The 22,768-nt window shown below is 34.8% G+C and overlaps 1 protein-coding gene, 1 long non-coding RNA gene and 1 pseudogene across 3 annotated transcripts; 1 reads left to right on the top strand and 2 right to left on the bottom strand.

The window, feature by feature from the left end:
- Positions 1-9,324: 9,324 nt before the first annotated feature.
- Positions 9,325-10,883, bottom strand: LOC106348509. The gene is made up of 2 exons (XR_001270942.3): positions 9,697-10,883; positions 9,325-9,622 (listed from the first exon to the last, which is right to left on the bottom strand). It is a non-coding gene; the product is annotated as an uncharacterized LOC106348509 (long non-coding RNA).
- Positions 10,884-13,012: 2,129 nt separating this feature from the next.
- Positions 13,013-16,363, top strand: LOC106348511 (probable folate-biopterin transporter 2). Of its 2 annotated transcripts, XM_013788261.3 has the most exons (4): positions 13,021-15,084; positions 15,167-15,262; positions 15,329-15,499; positions 15,579-16,363. In XM_013788261.3, exons 1-4 carry the CDS (start codon positions 14,458-14,460, stop codon positions 16,182-16,184), a joined length of 1,500 nt encoding a protein of 499 aa, XP_013643715.2. In that variant the 5' UTR covers positions 13,021-14,457; the 3' UTR covers positions 16,185-16,363. The 2 variants fall into 2 exon arrangements, with proteins under 2 accessions (XP_048591076.1, XP_013643715.2); XM_048735119.1 differs by having other exon boundaries at positions 13,013-15,084; positions 15,167-15,499.
- LOC106348510 lies at positions 16,313-20,841 on the bottom strand (annotated as a pseudogene).
- Between the last annotated feature and the right edge of the window lie 1,927 nt (positions 20,842-22,768).

Here is a 22,768-nt window from a genome sequence, read left to right on the forward strand (position 1 = left end):
AAGGAAGACAGAGTCTCCAAGCTCAGCAAGACAACCTGGCATGATTAGGACTGGAAATGAATAGATACATATTAAAGTTTCCAATGCAATTTTGTTATTCTAAACATAATTTATATACAAATTTAAAATATTAGTTATCTAATTTTATATTAATTTTTAATATTATATTATAGATATAGTAAAATTGTTTATGTTTAGAAAATATTTTTACTTTTATTATATATACCTTATAGGGAAAATTTGGAGAAATACACTTATATGAAATTTTAATTTGAAAGTACACTATCATTTAAGTTTTTTGAAAAATACACTTTGGTATAGATGAGTTTACTAAAGTATCCCAGAATATTTAATATTATTATCATATTTATCATCATAATTTATTTAGAGCAAATTAGCTCAATATACTGAAAAAGGTGAAATATCATAGAATGGGGGGAAAATAGTAATGATGGAGGAAGAAAATTAAAGGGAAATAGGATATGAAATGCAAATATGAGAAGTTTGGTGTGTAGGGAGTACAATTTCTCATTTATTTAATATTTAAATTCACAGTTTCAACAATAATAAGATATGTTTTTAAAAAATGTTTTTTTATAATATCTATACAATATCTTAAATTTTGAAATGTTTGAAAAAAACAGGCGACATGTCTCCTTGTCTTCATTCCGTGATTTTTTTTTAATCTGGTTTTGCAAACCATTTTTCTCTAGCTTGATAGTTTATTTTTTCCGTGATTTTTTTCAATCTGTTTTTGTGTTCTAAACATTTGTCTACGGATTTGGTTTTGATTTTCTAGGTTTTGGTAATTTTTTTTATTTTCATTTTGTAATAAATTTGGTTATTTTCACTTTTCACCAAACTAACACTTTCTTTCACCACCACTCTGTAATGCACACCGGTGAGAAATAGAGATTCCAAATAAAAACACTCTAAGAAAAAACTCGCAAGAAGTTGATAATGTTCGAAGCTCTGTAATGCACACTTTTCACCTTTGTTTCAATACCTGATAATGTTTGAAGTGTTACAATTGATGATTATTCATCAAATGATTATTCATCTATGTGACAGGTGTTGGACATCTGTTTTCATTTGGAAAAATGTAACACCTCACCTCATTAAAGTTTTGTCTTTTTCTTACTTGTTTAACCGACTTTGTGCACTATAAATAGTGCCTCTCCCATTTGTAAAAAGATAGAAGTAATAATTTCATTTCTCTTCTTCTTTACGTACACACACACAGACATAATAATATAATATTAATACAGAAAGTAAAAGTACTCTCTTTCTCTTTCTTTATTTTATTCAACACGTTATCAGCACGAAGCTCTGACCAACTGAGATTTATCAATCCGAAAGTTCTTAAACCAGCCGAGGTAATGTTTAAATTTGTGTGTTTCAATATACTTAATTTATTTAAATTTTATTATTGTTTCGGAGTGAGAGGCTGGACCTTCTCCGTCTATTTTCCGGGATGATAAGCGATGCCTTTCCTGACTGATCGTTATGGTAGGCTATGCCTTCACGATCAGAGAAACACGTGGTAGGCTTTGCCCCCGTGAATTGAAAAAAAAAAATTTACGTGAAAGGTTTTACCTCCGTAAATAAAAAAAAGGTCAAAAATGGTAGACTAAGTCTCCTCGGACCTTGAAATAAGTAAAAGTCAAAATGGTAAACCATGTCTCCTCGGACTTTGGAAAATGATCAATATGGTAGTCTATGACTCCTCGGATCATGTGGTAGGCTGAGCCTCCCGATTTTATTTATGCAATTTAATTTATGCATTTATTTTATGCCTTTAATTTCTGCGTTTAAATTCTCGCTTTATTATATTATTATTCTATGAATACGGTTATCATGTCAAATTTGACAAAGCTCAAAATAGATACCCTTGATATTACAAAAAATAATTATAAGACTTGGACAGTGGATGCAAATATGCACCTGAAAGAAAATGAGCTTTGAGAAATCATCGATAAATTGAAACAATATCGGATGAGAAAAGAATAAAGCCATGATAATTTACACCACTTCAATGATGGTTTATAAGATAAGGTGAATCATGAGAAAAGATCTAAAAGATCTTTGAATAATTAAATCCTTGAAAGAAAGGATTCAATAAATAGTTGGAGTTGATGAAAATCCTCCTTGAAAACTGAAAAAAAAGGGGAAAACGAAATCATGATACTAAACCATCAAGTCAGTCCTATTAGAAAAGGACGAGGGTGTAGATGCGGTTGAAACCCCCTATCGTGGTCGCGGAAGTGGACGAGGAAGAATATTCCGTCCATGCGAAATAATTAGAACTTCCATGAAAATAAAAGTGGTCGGGTGATAAAAGGCAAACATAAAAGGTTTGCTATAGATACGGCTAGAAAGAAAATTGGGTATGTAGTTATCGTACGCCAAATATTTAGCTGATCTATATTGAGAATCAAAAAGAAAAAGAGAAAGGAAGTATATTAAACTTATGAACCCGAACCATCTTTCATAGCTTAAATACTCATCTTGATGTGATAGACTTTCTGGGTGAACCAGAGAGTATCGGTGATATAATGATTATCTTCCTGATGAAGATTTTGAGATTTAGGATGGAGATAGAAATACTTGGCAGATATTGGGTCATCGTACATGACTAATAAAGGTAACAAATATTTCTTTTCTCTCAAAATAAATAAGTATAGTATCTAGTAATATAAAAATTACTATTAGCTCTAGAGGAGCTTATGATGAAAAGACATGCATAAGAAAAAGATGGCAAAATGATAAATGAGTGGTAAACTTAGAGTTTACTGATATATAGCCATCTCCAATAATGTTATCGATATTATTATGAAATGTTGAAAAACCAAAAGTTTTTCACATATAGCATGTCAAGAAAATAAAGAAAACCATCATGGGTGATGAATCATCAAACAAGTTCACAATATGTGATTGTTTTAAACAGACCCGAAATTAAGATCTCACTCTAAAGGATTTGAAACATAATTCATCCCAAATGGGAAAACTGAATATGTTGTTGGTTCTAGAGTGGGATTCAGTACGAGATTTTAGACATGGAGTGTCATCATCTCGAGGGGGAGAATTAAAGAATCCTAGTGAGTGGAACATTGAAAAATTATGTTCGCACTTGAAAAAGAACTTGATGAAGTAAATTCAAGTAAGATGATCCCCATGATCGGGTGTAAACATGCAGTAGTGCATGTAATAAAGACATATACAATCCAGGGGGATAAAGTATATGGATACTTAGAAATATGCTTGCAAGTTTGCTAGAAGCATATGATAAGCTGATGGAATGAGATATGTGAAATGGATTACAATGAAAAGTAGAATAATCCATTTACAAAATACCTGCCAGACATTTTGATGAAATAATGATATCTCATATTCCAGCTGAAAATGCTCCAATAAGAAAATAGTGTCCTAAACGGACGATATATGAGTCTATGACACGCTAGAGACGTTATAGACCACTTTGGTTCCAAAAAGTCCTCGAAAAGGAGCAAAAATATAAATAGAGGATGAATCTCATGATGAGACCGTTGATATGGTTAACGTAACAGTCAGGTACCTGGGTAAATCATCGATGATGATAATGAGATCTCGATTAACCATATCAGTACGGATAAAAAGATGGAACCAAAGAAAAAATAGATTGTCGACAATAAAATGAAAAAAAAACGCTATATAAATTAGGATTATGAATCTACCTCTATGTATGAGGATAGAGTGAATTGATTGGCCATCAATTCAATATAAAGCTCGTTAGAAAAACGAGAGATTTTGGACCAAAAGTCCAAGGTATATATTTCTCCAAAGAATGAAATAAAAGATGACCTTGAGGTAAGAAAAACGGCTTGTTCCGAGGTCACTGGAGAAAATTTAAAATAGATGCAATATATTAAAATGTCTGGCAGGACAGAAATGACTTGGGTTGCATCTTGATATTTAGTAGTCCCTGGAGAGTTAAAGATACTCTCGGGAATGTATCAAACTCTAGAAGAGTTAGAACAAGCCGTATATAAGGTATCTTGAACCAGTAATTGGTGATATGTTTACGGCATGATTTGCGAGAGGATGAATTTCCAGCGATAGGGGGAAAATTTTGAGAAATTTCTAAATAAATTACATGGTGTACACATTCGTTGTTATACTTTGGTCCCCCAACAAATCAAAGAGAGGTGGAAGTTCAGGAAATTGTGCATTTGCATAATTTGGCAAACCAGTTACCAAATATGTTCACAGATACGACATGATATACCCGCTGAAAATGTTCCATCAAGAGTTGATGTTCCTAAAGAACAAAGTGATGGTAACAAAATAAATGAACCTAGGATTCAGTTAAAGAGGGGGAGACTAGCGGGTTCTAGAGATAAAAAACCCCCAAAATAAATTGGTTGAGAAAATTTGCAAGGTTCCTGAAGAACCTGATACTGAAAAATGTCTGAAAGAAGACATAGGTGAGAAAGTTCAAAGAGAACCTGAGATTATAAGATGTCTGAAAGAAGGCATAAATGGAAAGGTTCCAGAAGAACTTGATACTGAAAAATGTCTGAAATAAGGCATAGATGAAAAGGTTCAAGATGAACCAAATAAATATGATCCAGATGACGAAAAGGGAACAGAAAAGTATGAGATTTCCATCAACTACACCTTTGATAAAAAGTTATAAGATAAAAGATGTTGATGGAATGTTCTCTTTTTCTGTGTCCAAAGAGATCGATCATAAAAGTGATGATCCCGATCCTAGGTCCATTTGTTAAAAAGACATGATTGGGAGGAGTGGCAGGAGGCCATTCAAATTGAAATATTCTCCCTAAATAAAAGGAATGTCTTTGGAACTATAGTCATAACGTCTGAGAATATAAGTCATGTTGGGTATAAGTGGGTATTCGTGAGAAAAGTAACACGATATAAAACCTGATTAGTTGCCCAAAGATTTTCTCAGAGACCGGGAATTGATTTTGAGGAAACGTATTCCCCGGTAATGGATGCAATTACGTTTAGATTTTTGATGAGCTTAACGGCGTTTAAAAATCTTGAAATGCATCTCATGGACGTTGTGACAACATATTTGTATGGATCGTTGGATAACGATATATAGATATGAAACTCCCTAAGGGATTGAAAATGCCAAGGGCATAGAAAGAAAAATCCAGGGAGATTTGTTCGGTCAAGTTACAGCGATCACTATAAGGATTAAAGCAATCCGGACGCATGTGGTACAATCGCATAAGTGAATATATCTTGAAAAAGGGATATATTAATAATGCGATATGTCCATGCGTTTTTATAAAGAAATCGTCATCTGGCTTTGTGATCATTGCTGTATATGTAGATGACCTAAACATAACTGAAACTCAAAAGGAGGTTGATGATGCTCGAACTCATATGCAAGAGGAGTTCGAAATAAAAGATCTCAGCAAGACAAAGTTTTGTCTTGGGCTCCAAATAGAGCATTTCCGAGAAGGAATATTTGTGCATCAATCAAACTATACAAAAAGGTTATTGAAACGCTTTTGTATGAATAAAGCGACTCCTTTGAGTACTCCAATAGTAAATAGATCTCTCGATGTTGAAAGAGATGTTTGAAAGATCCTGCTCATTTTCTATTTATGGAAATTAGAATGGCATCGAGAACATGTCAGTTCTCTCCAAGTCAAACGTAAACCGGATATGGTTTTACAACTGGTGGAACCGCGATCTCTTGGCGGTCCCAGAAAAAAACTCTGGTTGCAACATCTTTGAATCAAGCAGAAACTATTGCGCTTCATGAAGCATGGGGAGAATGTGTGTGACTTCGGTCAATGAGTCACCACATACAAGAATCAAGTGGAATGGTCAACGAGAAAGAGCCGACGAAAATATTTGAAGATAATTCGGCTTGTGTTGCTCAACTCAAGGAAGGTTATATCAAAAGTGACAGAACAAAGCATATCCCTCCAAGATTTTTCTCGTTTATAAGGGAGCTCGATAAAATCAAAGAGGTGGACATCGAGTATGTATGGTCATGCGACAATCCGGCTGCCTTGTTCACAAAAGCTCTTCTGACTACAACATTTCGAAATCACTTTTATGGTATCGGAATGCGGCATATGCGTGACCTGTGACAAGAAAGCTAGATCCACTATTCTCAGGGGGAGATTACGGACAGTGTAATCTTTTTCCCTTGTCATGGTTTTTGTCCTAATGGGTTTTTCCATGACTAGGTTTTTAACGAGGCACTACGTAATACAAAGATGAATAATCGAGGGGGAGTGTTACAATTGATGATTATTCATCAAATGATTATTCATCTATGTGACAGGTGTTGGACATGTGTTTTCATTTGGAAAAATGTCACACCACACCTCTTCAAAGTTTTGTCTTTTTCTTACTTGTTTAACCGACTTTGTGCACTATAAATAGTGCCTCTCCCATTTGTAAAAAGATAGAAGTAATAATTTCATTTCTCTTCTTCCTTACGTACACACAGACATAATAATATAATATTAATATAGAAAGTAAAAGTATTCTCTTTCTCTTTCTTTATTTTATTCAACACGAAGCTCATTATTACATACCAACAAAATAGGGAAATTAGGGAGTATAACCATGAAAAAAATCATAATTCACCAACTAGCCATTTTCCTTACCAAACCTATACACACTGTTATAAATCTATATTAATACTGTAATACCCTTTGCATCTACCGGTTTAACCTGCTAACTAAAAAAAATAAAAAAAATTCTTAACTCACCAAAATTAAATTGTAGACTATCCAACTTCGAAAGGCGAAGAAGACACTACCACTAGTTCTCAGAGAAGTTTTGTGGAAGAGAAGATTGGTTAGGAAGCTTTGTCGAAGACGAAATGGGGAGGCTTCTCCGATTCCAAAGCGACAGTCGTGAAGATGCTAGAATATGTACGTATTTGGTTTGAAGTAAATCTATGTCTCGTGTTGGAGAAGATGAACAGTTTTTTTATTATGTTCTATTCTATTATATTCATATAGAATATAAATATAAAACAATATATATATTTTTATGCGATAAATTCTATTTCATTTGACGGTTACTAAAATTGTTCTATTTTGTTTAGAAATATATTTTGATATTTGGGTTTAGGGTTTACATTTGGATTATGATTTACATTTAGATTAGGATTTAGTGATTAGAATTTAGGGTTTAGTATTTATAAGGTGAGGGAGTATGGTTGAAATCAGTTTTAACTTCTTTAATGCAATCATACACATTTCATAATTTCACTATTGGTACTATGTTATTTATTATGTTCCATTCCATTTGGATTTAGAGTTTATATTTGGGTTAATGGTTTATATTTAGGTTTAAGGTTTACATTTAGATTAGGGTTTAGTGATTAGAATTTAGGGTTTAGTATTTATACGATTGGGGTTGACAATATGACAAGCATTACCACCTTCCATGAAAGCATAATCATGTCAACATTTAAGAAATATATCAAAATGATATTTAGATTGGAACTACATTTTCACTTTTTCTATTCTATATGTCTCATGTAGAATAGTAATGCATTTTACTGGAATTTAGAAATTTAGATTTAGTTTATGCAAGATTAGGGTTAAGGCTGGATTAGGGTTTATGTTTCCATAGGGTTTAGGGTATATTATTTATAAGTTGGGGTTGAGGTTGAATTATTGTTTAGTATATATGGATTATAGGTGTAGTTTGCGTTATATACTACTTCGACAATATAGAATAGAAAATTCGGTGTGTATATATGTGGTCAATAAACTTGTCACGTGGATGGTACTTCTTCCTTCACATTAAAATTTTTTGGTTCCTCCGTGTCCATATTTTTTCTCAATTACGTTATCAATATATAATATATTCACCGGATAATTGTTGATGAAGAGGGTATAACCGGATCAGTTGTGTCACAAATGTTAGATTCTTAATAATGTCAAAATCATTGCTAGATTTTTAATTATGTCTCCAAAATTGGCTATCTCACCAATAAGCCCCTAAATATCATTCAACACACAAAGAAGGAAAATCATGTGAGTTTTTTTTTTTTAATTGCACACGCTTGATAAATTTTAATGCATGAAAGAGATAGAGAGCTAACATGCCACAATGCTTTTGAAATAAAATTCTGGAAAAGAACGGGACTCGGGTTCGAACTGAGGTAGTGTGTGTGTGTTTAAGTTACAAAGAAAAAAAATCTGGAAAAGAAGAAAAACTTTGCAAAGAGAGAGAGCTAAGGCTCTAATAATATTATTATTATTAATTTGAAATTTATATTTTAATTATTGAAATATAATAATCTGGATGAAAATGTCTTTTCACATTTTAAAAAGTGTAGTTTTCAAAAAGAAAAAAATGTATTTTTCAAATTATCCCTAACTTATATTATTAAAATAGGTGTAATTATATATATATATATAACATTCTCTTATTCTAGTTTACGTGTTCCACATATATATAGTTCACAAATTTAAACAAAAGAATGTAAATATAATAACTTTTTATGAATTATATGCAGGGTCGGACCCATCAACAAATTTGTGGGGAGGGGGGAGGGGTCAAAAACATTTAAATGGTATTTGGTGGACTTTGAACACAAGTTTTATGGTGTCAGAAATCACAATTTACCAACTATACAATTAAATTTTTGTTAGATTCCTATATAAAACCAACATTTTATTATTTTTTAGTGGTTTACCCCTGATTATATGATTAAGTTTTTTTTTTTTTTTTTGTAACAGATTAAGTTTTTTAATAGTAGTTAATTATATTATTATAAACAACTTTGATAAATATTACAGAAATAGCTTCACAAAATATAATTGTACTTTGACTTAACCAATTACTTAAGGAGTTGTTTACACCTTGGGCCACATTCTGAATTTGTCTTTCACCCAGAGACACATTGCATATTAGGAACACTTTTCTTTGGTCCAAACAAAATTTTGGACAAAAATGCCCTTAATGAGAGTTGCGATTGTGTTTTGTTTCTCGGTTCGGTTTTGTATTTGTTTTCTTTGGAAGGCATTAAGTTGGTTAGATTTATAGATATAAGTTCTTTATTCTTGTCCGTTTGATGTCGAAGTTGTGCTTTTAATCTGAAAGCCGATATTAAAAATTGAAAGTTGTGGACAAGATTTTGTCGTGTGGACATGGACATAAAATATAGAGAATACATGGACAGAAAACTGAAAGTTGTGGACAAGATTTTATAAACGAATGTGTGGAAATGTACATAAGTTAAGTCATCTCTTTATCTTCATTAAGCTGTCGATAAAGTGAAACATCTCAAGATATTGTGGACAAGATGTATAAAATGTATTGTGGACAAGGTTTTGTGAAAAAATGTGTAAACATGGCTTAGTTAAACATCTCTTCAAATTATTGTGGACAAGATGTATAAAATATATTGTGGACAAGGTTTTGCAAAAAAATGTGTGAACATAGCCTACTAAACTAAAACCTACATAAAAAAAATTGAAAATTTCTTCTGAATGAGCTTACATGATTGTTTCTTCACGATCAGTGATGTTGAAGTTCTTCCTTATGAAAAAATAGAGAACTTCTCCAGCAACTTTCATAAGCTCCTTACTCATTTTCCTTCGCTAAAAACAAAGGTCTACCTCACTATCTGAAAAAAAAAAATCCAAATATTGGTTTTGAGAGCTTGATAGTGAAGCTAGAGAAAGAGACCAAAGTTCAAACCTTTGATTTAACGGAGCTTTTAACTAGAGACCAAAGTCTGGAACTGAAATAACAAACAAACCCACTGATATGTGTAGTAGCTAGCCAACGAGTAACCACTACCAGTCTCCCGCTCTCTGCCATTATCAGTAATGAACTAGGGTTGTGTTCCCACCATTGATGAATCTGAATGGCAGTATTAAGAGGCTCCACAACCATGGCGGTGACAGGGGAGACTCTGTTTCGTTTCGTCACACATGCCCGTCTCCACCCTTTGATTACTACATCTCTTGAAGTCATCCATTGACAAGACAACGAAGGAGAAAACAGCTTCGCCGCCACAGCTGTCGTTAAGGTTGTGTAGACAAAGATTCATGGACAAAGGAAATCAGAGATAACAACCTTGAAACTCATCCACTCTCTGAAACTCCACCACAGCTATCCCGAGTTCACCCATGGCGGATCCCGAACTCACACACAGAAAATCATGAACTCATCCATAGCGAATCTCGAGCTCATCCACTCTCTAAAACAACACCGCAGCTATCTCGAGCTCATCCACGGTGGATCCCGAGCTCACCCACTTTGAATCCCAAACTCATCAACTCTCTAAAGCAAAGCAACTCTGTGAGTAACAGAGGAGAGGAGAATCGAAGAAGCTTTGATTAGTTTTTATCAATTTGGAAATTTGGTAATTAGAATTCAGAAAGAGAAGGGTTTGTTTCTTGTTGATGATTCAGACTAGTCGGTGTTTTAGAGGAGAAACTGCAAGGAGAAAGTGTAAAGAACGATTTGTTAGAATTTAGGGTTCTTAGGAATCACCGTAAGAGGGGTGGGGTGGTTTGAGAGATGCTGTGAATTTTGAATTAGAAACTAGGGTTTGGAAATTGGTAAAAGGAGGGTTTGGTACGGAAAGTAAATTGGAAGGCTCGGACCCGGTTTGATTTTTTTTTCTTTTTCTATTAGCTGAAGACATAAATGTCATTCAGCAAGTAAAAAGGTTGTCACAAGTGGAAAGTATTTTGGAATGAAATTCCAAAGTCATAAAGTGTCTCGGAGAGTTAAAAATTCTTACTTAAGACCACACCTGACTGTACTTCTTATATCATGTTAACATTCTCTTATAACATTTTCTTTATCATGTTAAAATTCTCTTATAACGTTTGCTTTAATTTGAAGAATTTAGTCCAAAAAAAATCTTGATAAATGTTAATGGGCAATTGTCAATAATAGCACCTTTTGAAGTTTATGTCTCAAAAATAGCACTAGAAGGAGAAAATCACAAAAATGACATTCATTAAAGGGTAAAATATCTCTAATACTCTTGGTTTAAAATTAAATAAACAAACAAAAATAAATAAAAATAAATAAATAAAAAAATGAAAAAAAAGAAATTTTTTTTTATAGTTTCAGATTATATGTTTTCAGATTCGAAATTTTTATTTTTTTGAAACTTTTTTTTTATTTTTTTTTATTTTTTTCAAATTTTCTTTTTATAATTTGAAATTTTTTTTTATAGTTTCAGATTATATGTTTTCAGATTCGAAATTTTTATTTTTTTGAAACTTTTTTTTTATTTTTTTTTATTTTTTTCAAATTTTCTTTTTATAATTTAAAAATACTTTTTGAAACTGTTTTTAAAATTTTTATTTTTTAATTTAGTATTTATTTTTTATAAAATTTTAAACCCTAATTCCAAAAACCCCACCCCTTAACTCTAAACCCTAAGGTTTGGATTAATTAACCCAAGGAGTATAAATGTATATTTACCTCTTTAATGAAACTTATTTTTGTGATTTTGAGCCTTGAGTGCTACTTTGGGAACAAAAACTTGGTTTAGTGCTATTCTAGTCTTTTTCTCAATGTTAATTAAACTAAAGAGGCTTTTACTATGACATTTTTTTTATTAAAGAAACCTGCCAGCCCGCGACAGAGCAGATTATGTGATGAGGATTTGTCGATTTGATCCGTTTTAGCCTAAGCATGATGTGGAGATTCTCGATGCTTTGTTGGGCTTGTTCTACTTTCTGAAGCCCATTGTTCGCAGTGTGATAATCTATTCCACATGAACTCTCAAACGGACGTTGAAAAATCCTACTAAACTTGTAGGCAGGAATGACTTTTGTATATCACGTAACTTGTCCATAACAGCAGCACCAACTAATTTGGATCTCTATATAGCATATGTTCATGATCATCTAATGAAAAACTACATGGGTAAACTGTAAATTAACAAAGGAAGTACGCCCGGTCTGCTAACAACCAAAGTTTCAAAAGGGATCTTTCTTTAGAAAATATATAGTAAGTAGCACTCAAATAAACAAACACATACTTTTCTCTAAAACACACAAAAAATTACAAGATATTTGGGAGTTTTTGGATTTTATAGGAAAATAAAACTATTAAGTGTATTAATATAAATTACACATATCAAAAGTTTCAATTTCGATGAAAATAGGTTTTCAAATCGCAACATCAACATCTTCTAAAAGATAAAATATTCGAATTTAAGAAAAAAAACTAATGAGTAGCAGTTGGCAGTTGGTGGTGGCAAACTCTTGTCTATTTCTACTCTTTATATAAATAATAATACAGTATTAATCAATAAAGGTGACAGAACATCCCAAGGATGCTGGGACATATTTTTGCTTATAAAAATGATGGAAATAGAGTTTTTAGTAATTTCAGATAAGTAGAGAAGTAGTAGTGGTGACAAGATCTATTTGGATCCAACGGTATCGGAACACGTATCGAAAGAGGGGATACTAGGTTAAAGAAACCTTGTTCTGTTCCTTCGGTGGCCGACTGATATTGAAATAGCAGCGACAATTTTGTGTGCATCGTCTTGCGAAGAAAAGGAACAATATGGAAAATGCTGAAGTAGGAGACTTCATACTTTACGTAAGATTTCAATAACAGATTTTTTCTTTAATGCTGGTTAACGATAATATTATAATCTATAAAATGTTATATACACAATTATACTGTTGATATATTTTAGAGAAAAAGACTAGGATAGCACCAAACCAAGTTTTTGTTTCCAAAGTAGCACTCAAGTCTCAAAGTCACAAAAATAGGTTTCATTAAAGAAGTAAATATACATTTATACCCTTTGGGTTAATTAATCCAAACCTTAGGGTTTAGAGTTAAGGGGTGGAGTTTTGGAATTATTGTTTAAAATTTTATAATAAATAAATACTAAAATAAAAAATAAAAATTTTAAAAACAGTTTCAAAAAGTATTTTTAAATTATAAAAAAAATAAAAAAAAATAAAAAAAATTATAAAAATTTCGAATCTGAAAACATAAAATCTGAAACTATAAAAAAAATTTTATTTTTATTTTTATTTTATTTATTTTTGTTTGTTTATTTAATTTTAAACCAAGGGTATTAGGGATATTTTACCCTTTAATGAATGTCATTTTTGTGACTTTCTCCTTCTAGTATCATTTTTGAGACATAAACTTCAAAAGGTGCTATTATTGACAATTGCCCTATATTTTATCTATAACCGTCGATAATTTTACATGATTTATGATAATTTACCGAGTATTTAAAGATATTCTATGCAACATGATAAAAATATTTCTAAATATCTTTTTCTAATTCTCTGAAACTGAAATGTCATTATTTGATATATAAACATTAATTAATTTTTTTTAACGTCTGATTAATTATGCTATTACAACGATGATAAATATTACATAGACGATTCTACAGCCGACAATTCTACTATCATACGAAAATGCACGTTTGACTGCATCACTCCAAACCGCCCTATGAAATCCATGTTCGATAATATGCACTGCACCATGATGAAGAAATCTTGTAACCCTTTTCTCCATAATTTACATTTTCTGGGACTTAAACCCCATATCTCATGGTATAGAAATATTAATGAATCCTTAATCAAGCCACTGGACTACTTTCACACATTAATAAATATTTTTGATTAAAAAAAACATTAACTAATATTTAGTTAAACCACAAACTAAAATAATTTCACAAAATCTTTGATTAAACAACTATACTAAGAAAACTTCTACATTTGCATATCTACAACACAAATGTGAAGAAAGATAGAAAAGTCAAAAGCATTAATGAAATATCAAACGATTAGGTTTGTTATGGTGACTTTGATGCAAAACATTAGAAAACATAATTCTTCTTTTTCATGAATTTACCTTATAAATCTTTTTTTTTTGTGTCTAAAATTCGCTTTTATTTGCAAATAAACCTTATTTTTCTCAGTGGTATCTGATAAAAGAAACAAACATATAAAATAAAAAATAGTTTCTACTTTTAAGGTGAAATTGTCAATGAAAATAGAAAGTAGAAAAATTTAGACAGAATGTTCTTCTTGGTAAGAGACAAACGAAAGATGTGTTTTGTCAAACAATTTAGCAGCAAAACTTGACATTTCCCCTTTCGTCGTCTCTCTCCTCTGACATTTCTTCAATCACTTTTTCTTTCTCCATCTTCTTCTTCTTCAATGAGCTTTTCATACGGAATCAAGTCAACGAATGTTCTTGTTTGCCAATCTCATTCTTGTTTTCATGAGCTTTAGTCCCAGCTAAGATTTTGAATTCCCAAAACCCTGTTCTTTGACTTGCCTTACATCAAAAGATTCACCAGTTCTATGATCTGAGCTTCAAACCCAATCCAAGAAAAAACATCCACTTCAAACAAACTCTGGTCCTGGATCTGTTTAACCCACAGTTTCAGACCAAACCCACATCAAAAGTTTCAACATTTAAGCCAAATCTTGAACCTAACCAGCTATGGTAGTAGAAGACCAAAACCTCGAAAGTGGAGGATCCGTCCGTGTAGTCATCAAAGGAGAGAGTCATCTCCGTAATGTACTGTGGGGTCCAGTGCGGTGGATAAAGATGCTGGCCAAAGAGCTTCACTGGAGCTTTGTCTTCGGTGTGGTCTCACTCTACGGTATAAACCAAGGCCTTGGCGGCTCATTGGGCCGTGTAGCCACGGAGTATTACATGAAAGATGTTCAAAAGGTTCAGCCTTCAGAGTCTCAGGCTCTCACGGCCATCACCAAGATTCCATGGATCATTAAGCCTCTTTGGGGCATTCTCACTGATGTTCTTCCCATCTACGGCTTCCACAGACGCCCTTACTTCGTTTTAGCAGGCGTCCTTGGAGTAGTTTCCATGCTTTTCATATCGGTTCTTGGGAATCTACACCTTTACTTGGCGCTCTTGTGGATGACAATAGCAAGTGCTGCGATGGCGATAGCTGATGTGACCATTGATGCTTGCACTGCTTACAATAGTATCAAACACCCTTCTCTTGCCTCGGATATGCAGAGCTTGTGTAGCTTAAGCTCTTCCATTGGTGCACTTCTTGGTTTCTTCATGAGTGGCATCTTAGTTCATCTTGTTGGCTCTAAGGTTGGTGAATCTTGCGTTGCACACCGTGTTCTCTGATGACTTCTGTTTAATGCTGATGTGTTTTGTTTTTTTTTGGGGTTAGGGTGTGTTTGGCTTGCTGACACTCCCATTTGCGTTGGCGTCTGTAGTGGGGATGGTGTTTAGTGAGTCCCATGTTCCTGGTTTCTCTTACAAACAGGTAATGTCACAATGCTTGAGTTTCAACCAACGTGAGAGTACTGACTCTTGTTTTGTATCAATTCAGGTAAACCAGAAGTTTATAGACGCAGGGAGAGCGATGTGGAGGACAATGAAGTGCTCAGATGTGTGGAGGCCGAGTCTGTATATGTACATTTCCCTTGCTCTTAGTTTGAACATTCATGAAGGTCTCTTCTATTGGTTCACAGATTCAAAAGACGGCCCTTTGTTTGCTCAGGTACTCTTTCAAAACCCCCACTCTGAAAACATACCTGAGGTTGTGTAATATGAAGAGATCTTTTCTTGTTTTGTTTCAGGAAACTGTTGGTTTCATCCTCTCAATTGGTTCAGTGGGGTCGATTCTAGGAGCAACGTTGTACCAGCTAGTCCTAAAGGACCATGCGTTCCGCGGCATTTGCTTGTGGACTCAACTTCTCTTTGCCTTGGCAGGAATGCTTGATCTCATTCTTGTGCTACGTCTCAACTTAAAACTTGGCTTACCAGACTATCTCTTCATAGTGGTCGATGAGGTAGTGTCTCAGATGATAGGACGCCTGAAATGGATGCCGCTGCTCGTGCTCACTTCAAAGCTATGTCCTCACGGTATTGAAGGGACCTTCTTTGCGTTGCTAATGTCTATCGACAATGCAGGCTTCATGACCTCGTCTTGGCTGGGAGGAGTGTTGCTGCACGTCCTCAAAGTGACTCGGACAGAGTTTGGTAACCTCTGGCTTGCGGTTTTGATCAGGAATGTGTTGAGAGTTTCGCCGCTCTTTGTTCTGTTTCTTGTGCCTAAGGGAGATCAGAACACGTTCAAGCTCCCGGGTGAGATCATTGGGGAAGATTCTGATTCTGATGAAGAGAAAGAAGAAGCTCAGAACTTGGAGTTGGCGTCTCTTGTTCATTCCGCTGATAGAAGATAGCTCACAGTGTTCTCTTGTTGTAGACAATCTTTGAAGCACATGCTTCATTTTCTCTGAACTATTACCTGCATTGATATAAAGTGCAAATTTTACAAGTTTGTCACAATTTTTAGGTTTAGGACTGTGTCTTGTAATATAAATAGTTCCTTGGGAAAAGCATCAAGAAGAATCTTGCAGAACTGGGACAGGAATACACAATTACGAGCTGTGTCTGAGAATGTGATCTAACATATCATATGGGTTTTGAAACACAAAACAGGTTGAAATCTTTTAATATAGGAACAAACCAGGAGGTGAAGGAACAATCATCACTATCATCTCAAGTCTCGTCTGCGCCAATCCCTGTCTCTCTCTCTGCTTCTACCATGATCGCCTCGGTCGTGGCTTGAACTCTTTTCACGTCGGTCTCTGTTCAAATCGTGTAGCCTATCTCTGTCTCTGAGCCTCCCTCTGTCCAAGTCATGATCTCTCTCCCTTGTTGATGATTTCCTTGGTGGACTTTGGCTGTGGGTTTTCCCACGGTGTCGCTTTTTAGACGGTTCTCGAGAATCTTCAGGCTTTTCCTTGCGCTCTACAATTGATTTCTCTGCAGTTAAAAGCACTGTTTAAATATACACAAGAGCTCCATTGGATCAGAACGAACACTAACAAGGCCATGTCCCGGACACCACCAAACTGAAATTCTAAATCTTAATGTTTGAGACGAACTCGCGCATGTATTATACCTAAGTTACACATGAGTATAATAACCTGATCTAAAGAATGTGCAGAAAGGGGTCAAGTTTCCCTGATTGTAGGTTGTAGCATCAAATGAATATGGAACAATTTAATAGCCTTTCTCAAAACAGAAGAAGAATAACTGTCAGGTGTAATCTATAACTTACGGTTTCTGCTGCCCTCGTTGGATCCTGATAAGCCATAATCAACTTCAAGCTTCTTTCGGTGGATTTCTACTTTTCTCTCTATCTCCTCGGAGTTTTTATTCCCCTGTTCCTCGAGAGCTTCACGATACTCTATCAAAGCAACTTCTATGCGTCTAAGCTTTTGTCTGCAGTACAGAAAAAAAAAACAGAGTAAGCGAGCAGCCTATAGCAGCTACTGATAAAGGTAAGTCTTCATCTTTTTCTTGGAAACTTTACAGTACTGAGGCAAGTTCATGTGTGCGTTTAAACACATTTAGGTATCTCCTTCAGCGGACAAGAACCAAAATGGCAAATAATTTGTAGTCTTTAAAGACCAAATCAAGTTCATAAGAACACACCTCCCTCACTAACGCTACCCTTACGCTGATCTTCCTCTTTTCTAGAACTATATCCAGTAATATTTTAGATGGTTTTAATGCTCACACACAAACATGAAGCAATAATGCAGATTGGTGTCTTTGAGTCCCTATTTTGCCTGTTTAAGCTAATTTCCTAAATTATTTTCGAAAGTAGATAGATGAATTGAGCAAACCTTTATTCCTCGTCTAGTCCATTGTCACGTTGGGTACGTACACAATCATTACCCTTGAGATCTTCGTCATAAACCTTACAAGTTATCCCACCAGTATAGTCGCTCTTCTTTTGTACATCGTCAGCATCGGCAGCTTCGTCATCCTCTCTAGCCCATTTTGAAGCTGTCAATATAAGGTCACTTTTTTCTTTTTCTACAAAGGCTTTCAGCTCAGGCTGTGGTATTGATCTTGTCATAGGCTCTTTCATTTGAACCTCTGCATAGTTGTTTCTAACATCACGCTCATTCTTAACTTCTTCCCAGGTGAATGGTCTTGCGGATACTTTAAAATTTCATCCACTGCTTTATAGCCGCGTTGTTTCTCTGCATCTTCAAGGCTTAGCAGCCGAGCGACCATCACTACTCTGCCCCCTACAAGAGACAGTCCATTCTGCCGGCAGCGTCTCTAAATCTCAGAAATTGGTAAAATCCATCAGCTCTTGCCTTGCAGCGCCTTTGCCTATTGCCAGTGCAGTATCTGGATTGATAATATCGCTCAAATTATCAATGTAACCTTTCTTCTCTATTTCAGGTTCATCACCGCACAGAGAATGAAATGAAGTAACACCAGAGGTCCCTGATCGAAGAAATGTGGCACGTAGTCCATATATGTATGCGTCTGAAAACAGAAACCAATCTGCCCATACCTGCAGTACTTTGAGAACCCGTTCCTGCAAAAAGGTACGAATGAGTTTATAGCAGCATTTCATACCTATTGCCAGTGCAGTCTGAGAGTGTACTTTTAGAGCCTCAGCAGTAATTCTTCCGGTTATGCTCCGGTACAGATCATTGAAGCTTTCCATTATATCGGGCAGTGCTGCCTCGAACTTAGTTCGGTATGCAGATGCATTTTTAACAGGTACGCTGCTATTATGAAGAATATCAGACACAAGCAGGAGTCTAGCAACTTTAGTCGGAATTGATGTCTCTTTCAGGGTCAGGGACTCCGTCAAAACTTCAACAACCTGTATAATATATAACGGGAAAAGGCGTCTGTTCAGAAAATCAATGACGACTAGAAAAATAATCAGAAAATATTTTAGTTTCGAGGAAAAGCTTCTGATTTTGTCCAATACCAGGTTATCTTCTTTAAATAATTTGATAACAAAAGAAGGGATTGCAACATATGTGAAGCTTTTGGAGGATATCTATGAAGCATAGGATCGTCTGTAAAACAAAATGTACCAATATGATTTAGATCAAACAATACCTCTTCCGCTGCATCTGCATTATCTAAAGCAAATCCTATAGCTTCTTTTATTTGACTCCTTTCTAAAGTTAGAGCACGCAACATGTCCTCGAACTCATCCCTTTGAGGATCGGTCAGAGTCCTCTCAACTTCCTCTCGCTGTATAATTTACCATTGTAAGGTATTCAATAATACTAAAAACAAAAAACAGAAAACAAAAAACAAATAATCAGATGTGAGATTGCAAGAAGATTACCCTGCTTCTTCCCGCTGCATATGTGTCTGTTGACTCTTTGTCATGCTCCAGGCTCTTAGTTACAGGCAGCGGTGGCGGTATCCATCTTTAAAAAGATCAGAAGACACAGCTATATCAACAGAAGTGCAAGGAGAAACCCAACCGAGGATCAGTCTCACAACTAGCAAGTTTTAAAAGCTTCCACTACCAGTTATCATGATATACGGCTCTGTTCTCCACCTTTGAAGTGTGTCACCCTAAACAATGCAACAATATTCATCAGCGTAAGAAAATATAAAGCTCAAGAAGAATCAAAGATATACCTGAGCAAAGGAATATAGTCTCCAGACGTAGTAAGTATGCTCTATTGATACCAGTTTAAACAAGAAATTAAACAGTGGACTCCCACGGCCCCTCTCCATGATAGCTTGCTCAAAAGCACATTCACCATCCAGAACATAGATAGCCAATGTATCAATCACATGTCTGAGGTGCTCGTTCTCAGGACTAACAACAGTGATATCCTGAACATTAGGGGTGAGAACCTGAACACAGAATTCCATTCAACAGATGTGAATTTGGAATATGATTACTGAAAAAGGATAGATGATAAGAGTGTCTTCAACTACAGATGCCACATTAGCAAGTTAGTCGAAGCATCATCACTACAAAGATGAAAAGCATCAAGTACTGAGAATGTCGAGTAATTAGGACTGGTTTGGGTCCTTTGAAGTGATTAGATCACCATAACTTATCCCTACTTTGTTCTTTCGTTTTATTTCTGTTTTTTGGACTATGACGTAATTCAATTACCCCTCGAATATAATATAGAAGGAATCAATCCAAGCCATGTGGAAGAAAGTTTACATACCAATTCCGAATTTTGAGTTGGAACAGTTATTGGTGGACCCGATTGACCAGAAAAATCAAGTTGCAGCCCTGCCAACGAAAATATATAAAATATTAGAGTGACAAGTAACAAACATTAAACCGACAGTCAATAGTACAAATCACAATCAGGGATCAGACGCATTTATAGGTTAGTAAATAGATCTAAAGAAGGAACGAAGCTCAAAAGGTAGGACATGGTCATCATCACAAACCTCCTTACTACGAATAGCCATATGTCCAGGTGGTGGAGCGGGTAATGCTTGTGATGGTAGAGAAACTGCTTTACCCCACCCAATCTTCAATTCATACTCGTACATGATGATCCCTGTAAAACCAGTTGACAATAGAAACTGCATCAATGAAGAAAGAAAAGGGAACAAAGCTAGGTAGTAACAGTGACAAACTGAATGGCAATGCAAGCCTTGTATTGACAATTGGTTACACAGTTCTTTGACAATGACATAGAATTTGCAGTTACGAAACCAGTCAAATATTTTTGAATTTAAGTGGTCAAAATATGCTATTGAAAAGGCATACAACCTATAAACGTTTCTTGAACAATTATCCATTTTAAGCTTTTCTATCATACATTACACATGTTGTCACTACCTAACAATTGATCTCTAGGCCAGGCTACAATAGATAATTCTAGAGAGAAGCCAGGCTAGCTAACCTTGCATTTCATCTTCTGCGGCTTGTCCATCAGCTCTGTGCATGAAGGAAACAAATCCACAGTTTCTTTGTCGCCTCTTCTCCTCGTCTGTTCTTGGCCACATAATCTTGACACTAGCTATGGGCCCAAATCTTCAAAAAGTGCGCAGAAGAAAGTTTTCATCAACCTAGTTGAGCATAAAGACCACATCTCAAAATATAAGTCAAGAACGCATATTAGAAAACATTGGCGAGAGAAAACAGTACATAAATTCAAGTAGGAATAAAAGATACCTTTGGGGACAGATTCCCAACATACAAATTTGTCGTATGTGGGTCACCGTCATCAAACGATCCTAGCCTTCCAGTGGGATCAAACTCATCAGCTAGCTCATCAAAGCGGCTAGAAGGCTGAAGACAGAATAAGTTAAGGGTTACCCTGAGAGCAGGAACCCGATGAAATGAGCACAAAAATATGATGACTAACCGAGATATCTCCCTGACGGTCACGATCCTGGTTTCGTCTTTCCCTCATTTCTTGTTCACGTTTCAACTCCTCCATGAAATGATCTATATTTCGAGTCTTTCCCTTTTTTCTCTCCTTAGGTCTCTCTTCCTCCCCTACAAAGTTAGTTGAAATCAATAAGCTTATAACTAACCCATTGCTGCTTCAAACGAAAAACCCGATTAAAAAGAGAAAATAGTGACAACTGACCTTCTTCTCTGATTCTTTGCCCTTAGAGGCCAGGGGTGGAGGAAGAAAAGAGGGAACATACCTACATACAATAATACGTGGAAGATAATCTTCTATACAACAAGAAAACACACATGGATTTAATCTTATCAAGCAACACCCAAGAACTTTATTCCTAAGACCCACAAACTTATAAATATATATAGCAAACACAAGATAGAGAGTATACTACTCAAGCCTTATAACAACCACGTCCATACTGTATACTCATCAGAAAGCCATGAAACTCTTTCTGTCTATGATTGCCACAAATTCTTAGCAATTGCAAGGTTGAACAATCAAAAGCAACCAATTTTACCTACTCCCCTTCTTTGAAATGGAACCCCCAAAAAAAAGGGTCCATACTCTTATTAACGTGTTCTCAATACAAATTGCTCTACCATTTCAACACCACCAAAAGAAGATCACAAACAAACGACGCAAGGTAACAAGAGTTTTTAAAAAGCCGTAGCCTTTTACCTTCGGAATCAACTCCACGAATTCCTGATACAGACGAGCCGTCTCGTTCTCCTCTTTCTGAAACATCATCATCGATTTTATCAAATTATGCAGATCGAAGCTAAATTGCATTAAAAAGAGAGAGAGAGAGAGAGAGAGAGAGAGAGAGAGAGATATAAACAAGACAAACCTTCTTCCTGACTACTTCTTCTTCTTCTCTGTGTTTCTGGAATGGAGTTTTCTTACGGGTGATCGAGAAATAACTCATCTTTCCAGAATCCAAACTTATCGCCGAGCTAAAGCCACAACGAATTCATTGCTTTCGACTCCAAAAGCTTCATTGTTGCTTAATTGCAGATTGAGAAAGATCGGAGCAGGAAGCTATTTGGAGTAGGCATAGGTAGGTCCTGTTTTGGTTTGGTTGATTCAAATTTTCGGATTTTTACTAATTATCAATGTTCTAAGAATAGCTTTATAGAGGATTAGCCACCGGAGGGATTATTCTAGCCCCAGCCTTAGCAAATTATTGATTTATTTTATATATTTTATATATATTTATATGATATATTTTAGTTTTTAAGTTTAATTATAAAATTATTGTGATGAATTATCAAAATTAGATATACAAAACAAAAGAAAATAAATAAATTTGTAGATTTGTAATAATATTATTGATTAATTTAACATATATAAACAATTTTATATCGATTTTAAACAATTTTAACCGATTTAAACCAGTTTAAACTAATTTAAATCATATAAATAGGTATAAATTGGATTTTTAAAAAATCGTTTTGGATAGAATCGATTTACGCGGAAGCCTAGGCGCCTTGACCCATTTTTAGAACCTTGCTAATTATCATGTTGGGTTTGGTTTGGTTACTTTGGATCGGATTATAGAGGTTCGGATCTAATTTAGGTAGTTACTTTGG

This window comes from Brassica napus, chromosome A6 (genome assembly GCF_020379485.1).
Source record: "Brassica napus cultivar Da-Ae chromosome A6, Da-Ae, whole genome shotgun sequence".
Classification (NCBI taxonomy): domain Eukaryota; kingdom Viridiplantae; phylum Streptophyta; class Magnoliopsida; order Brassicales; family Brassicaceae; genus Brassica; species Brassica napus.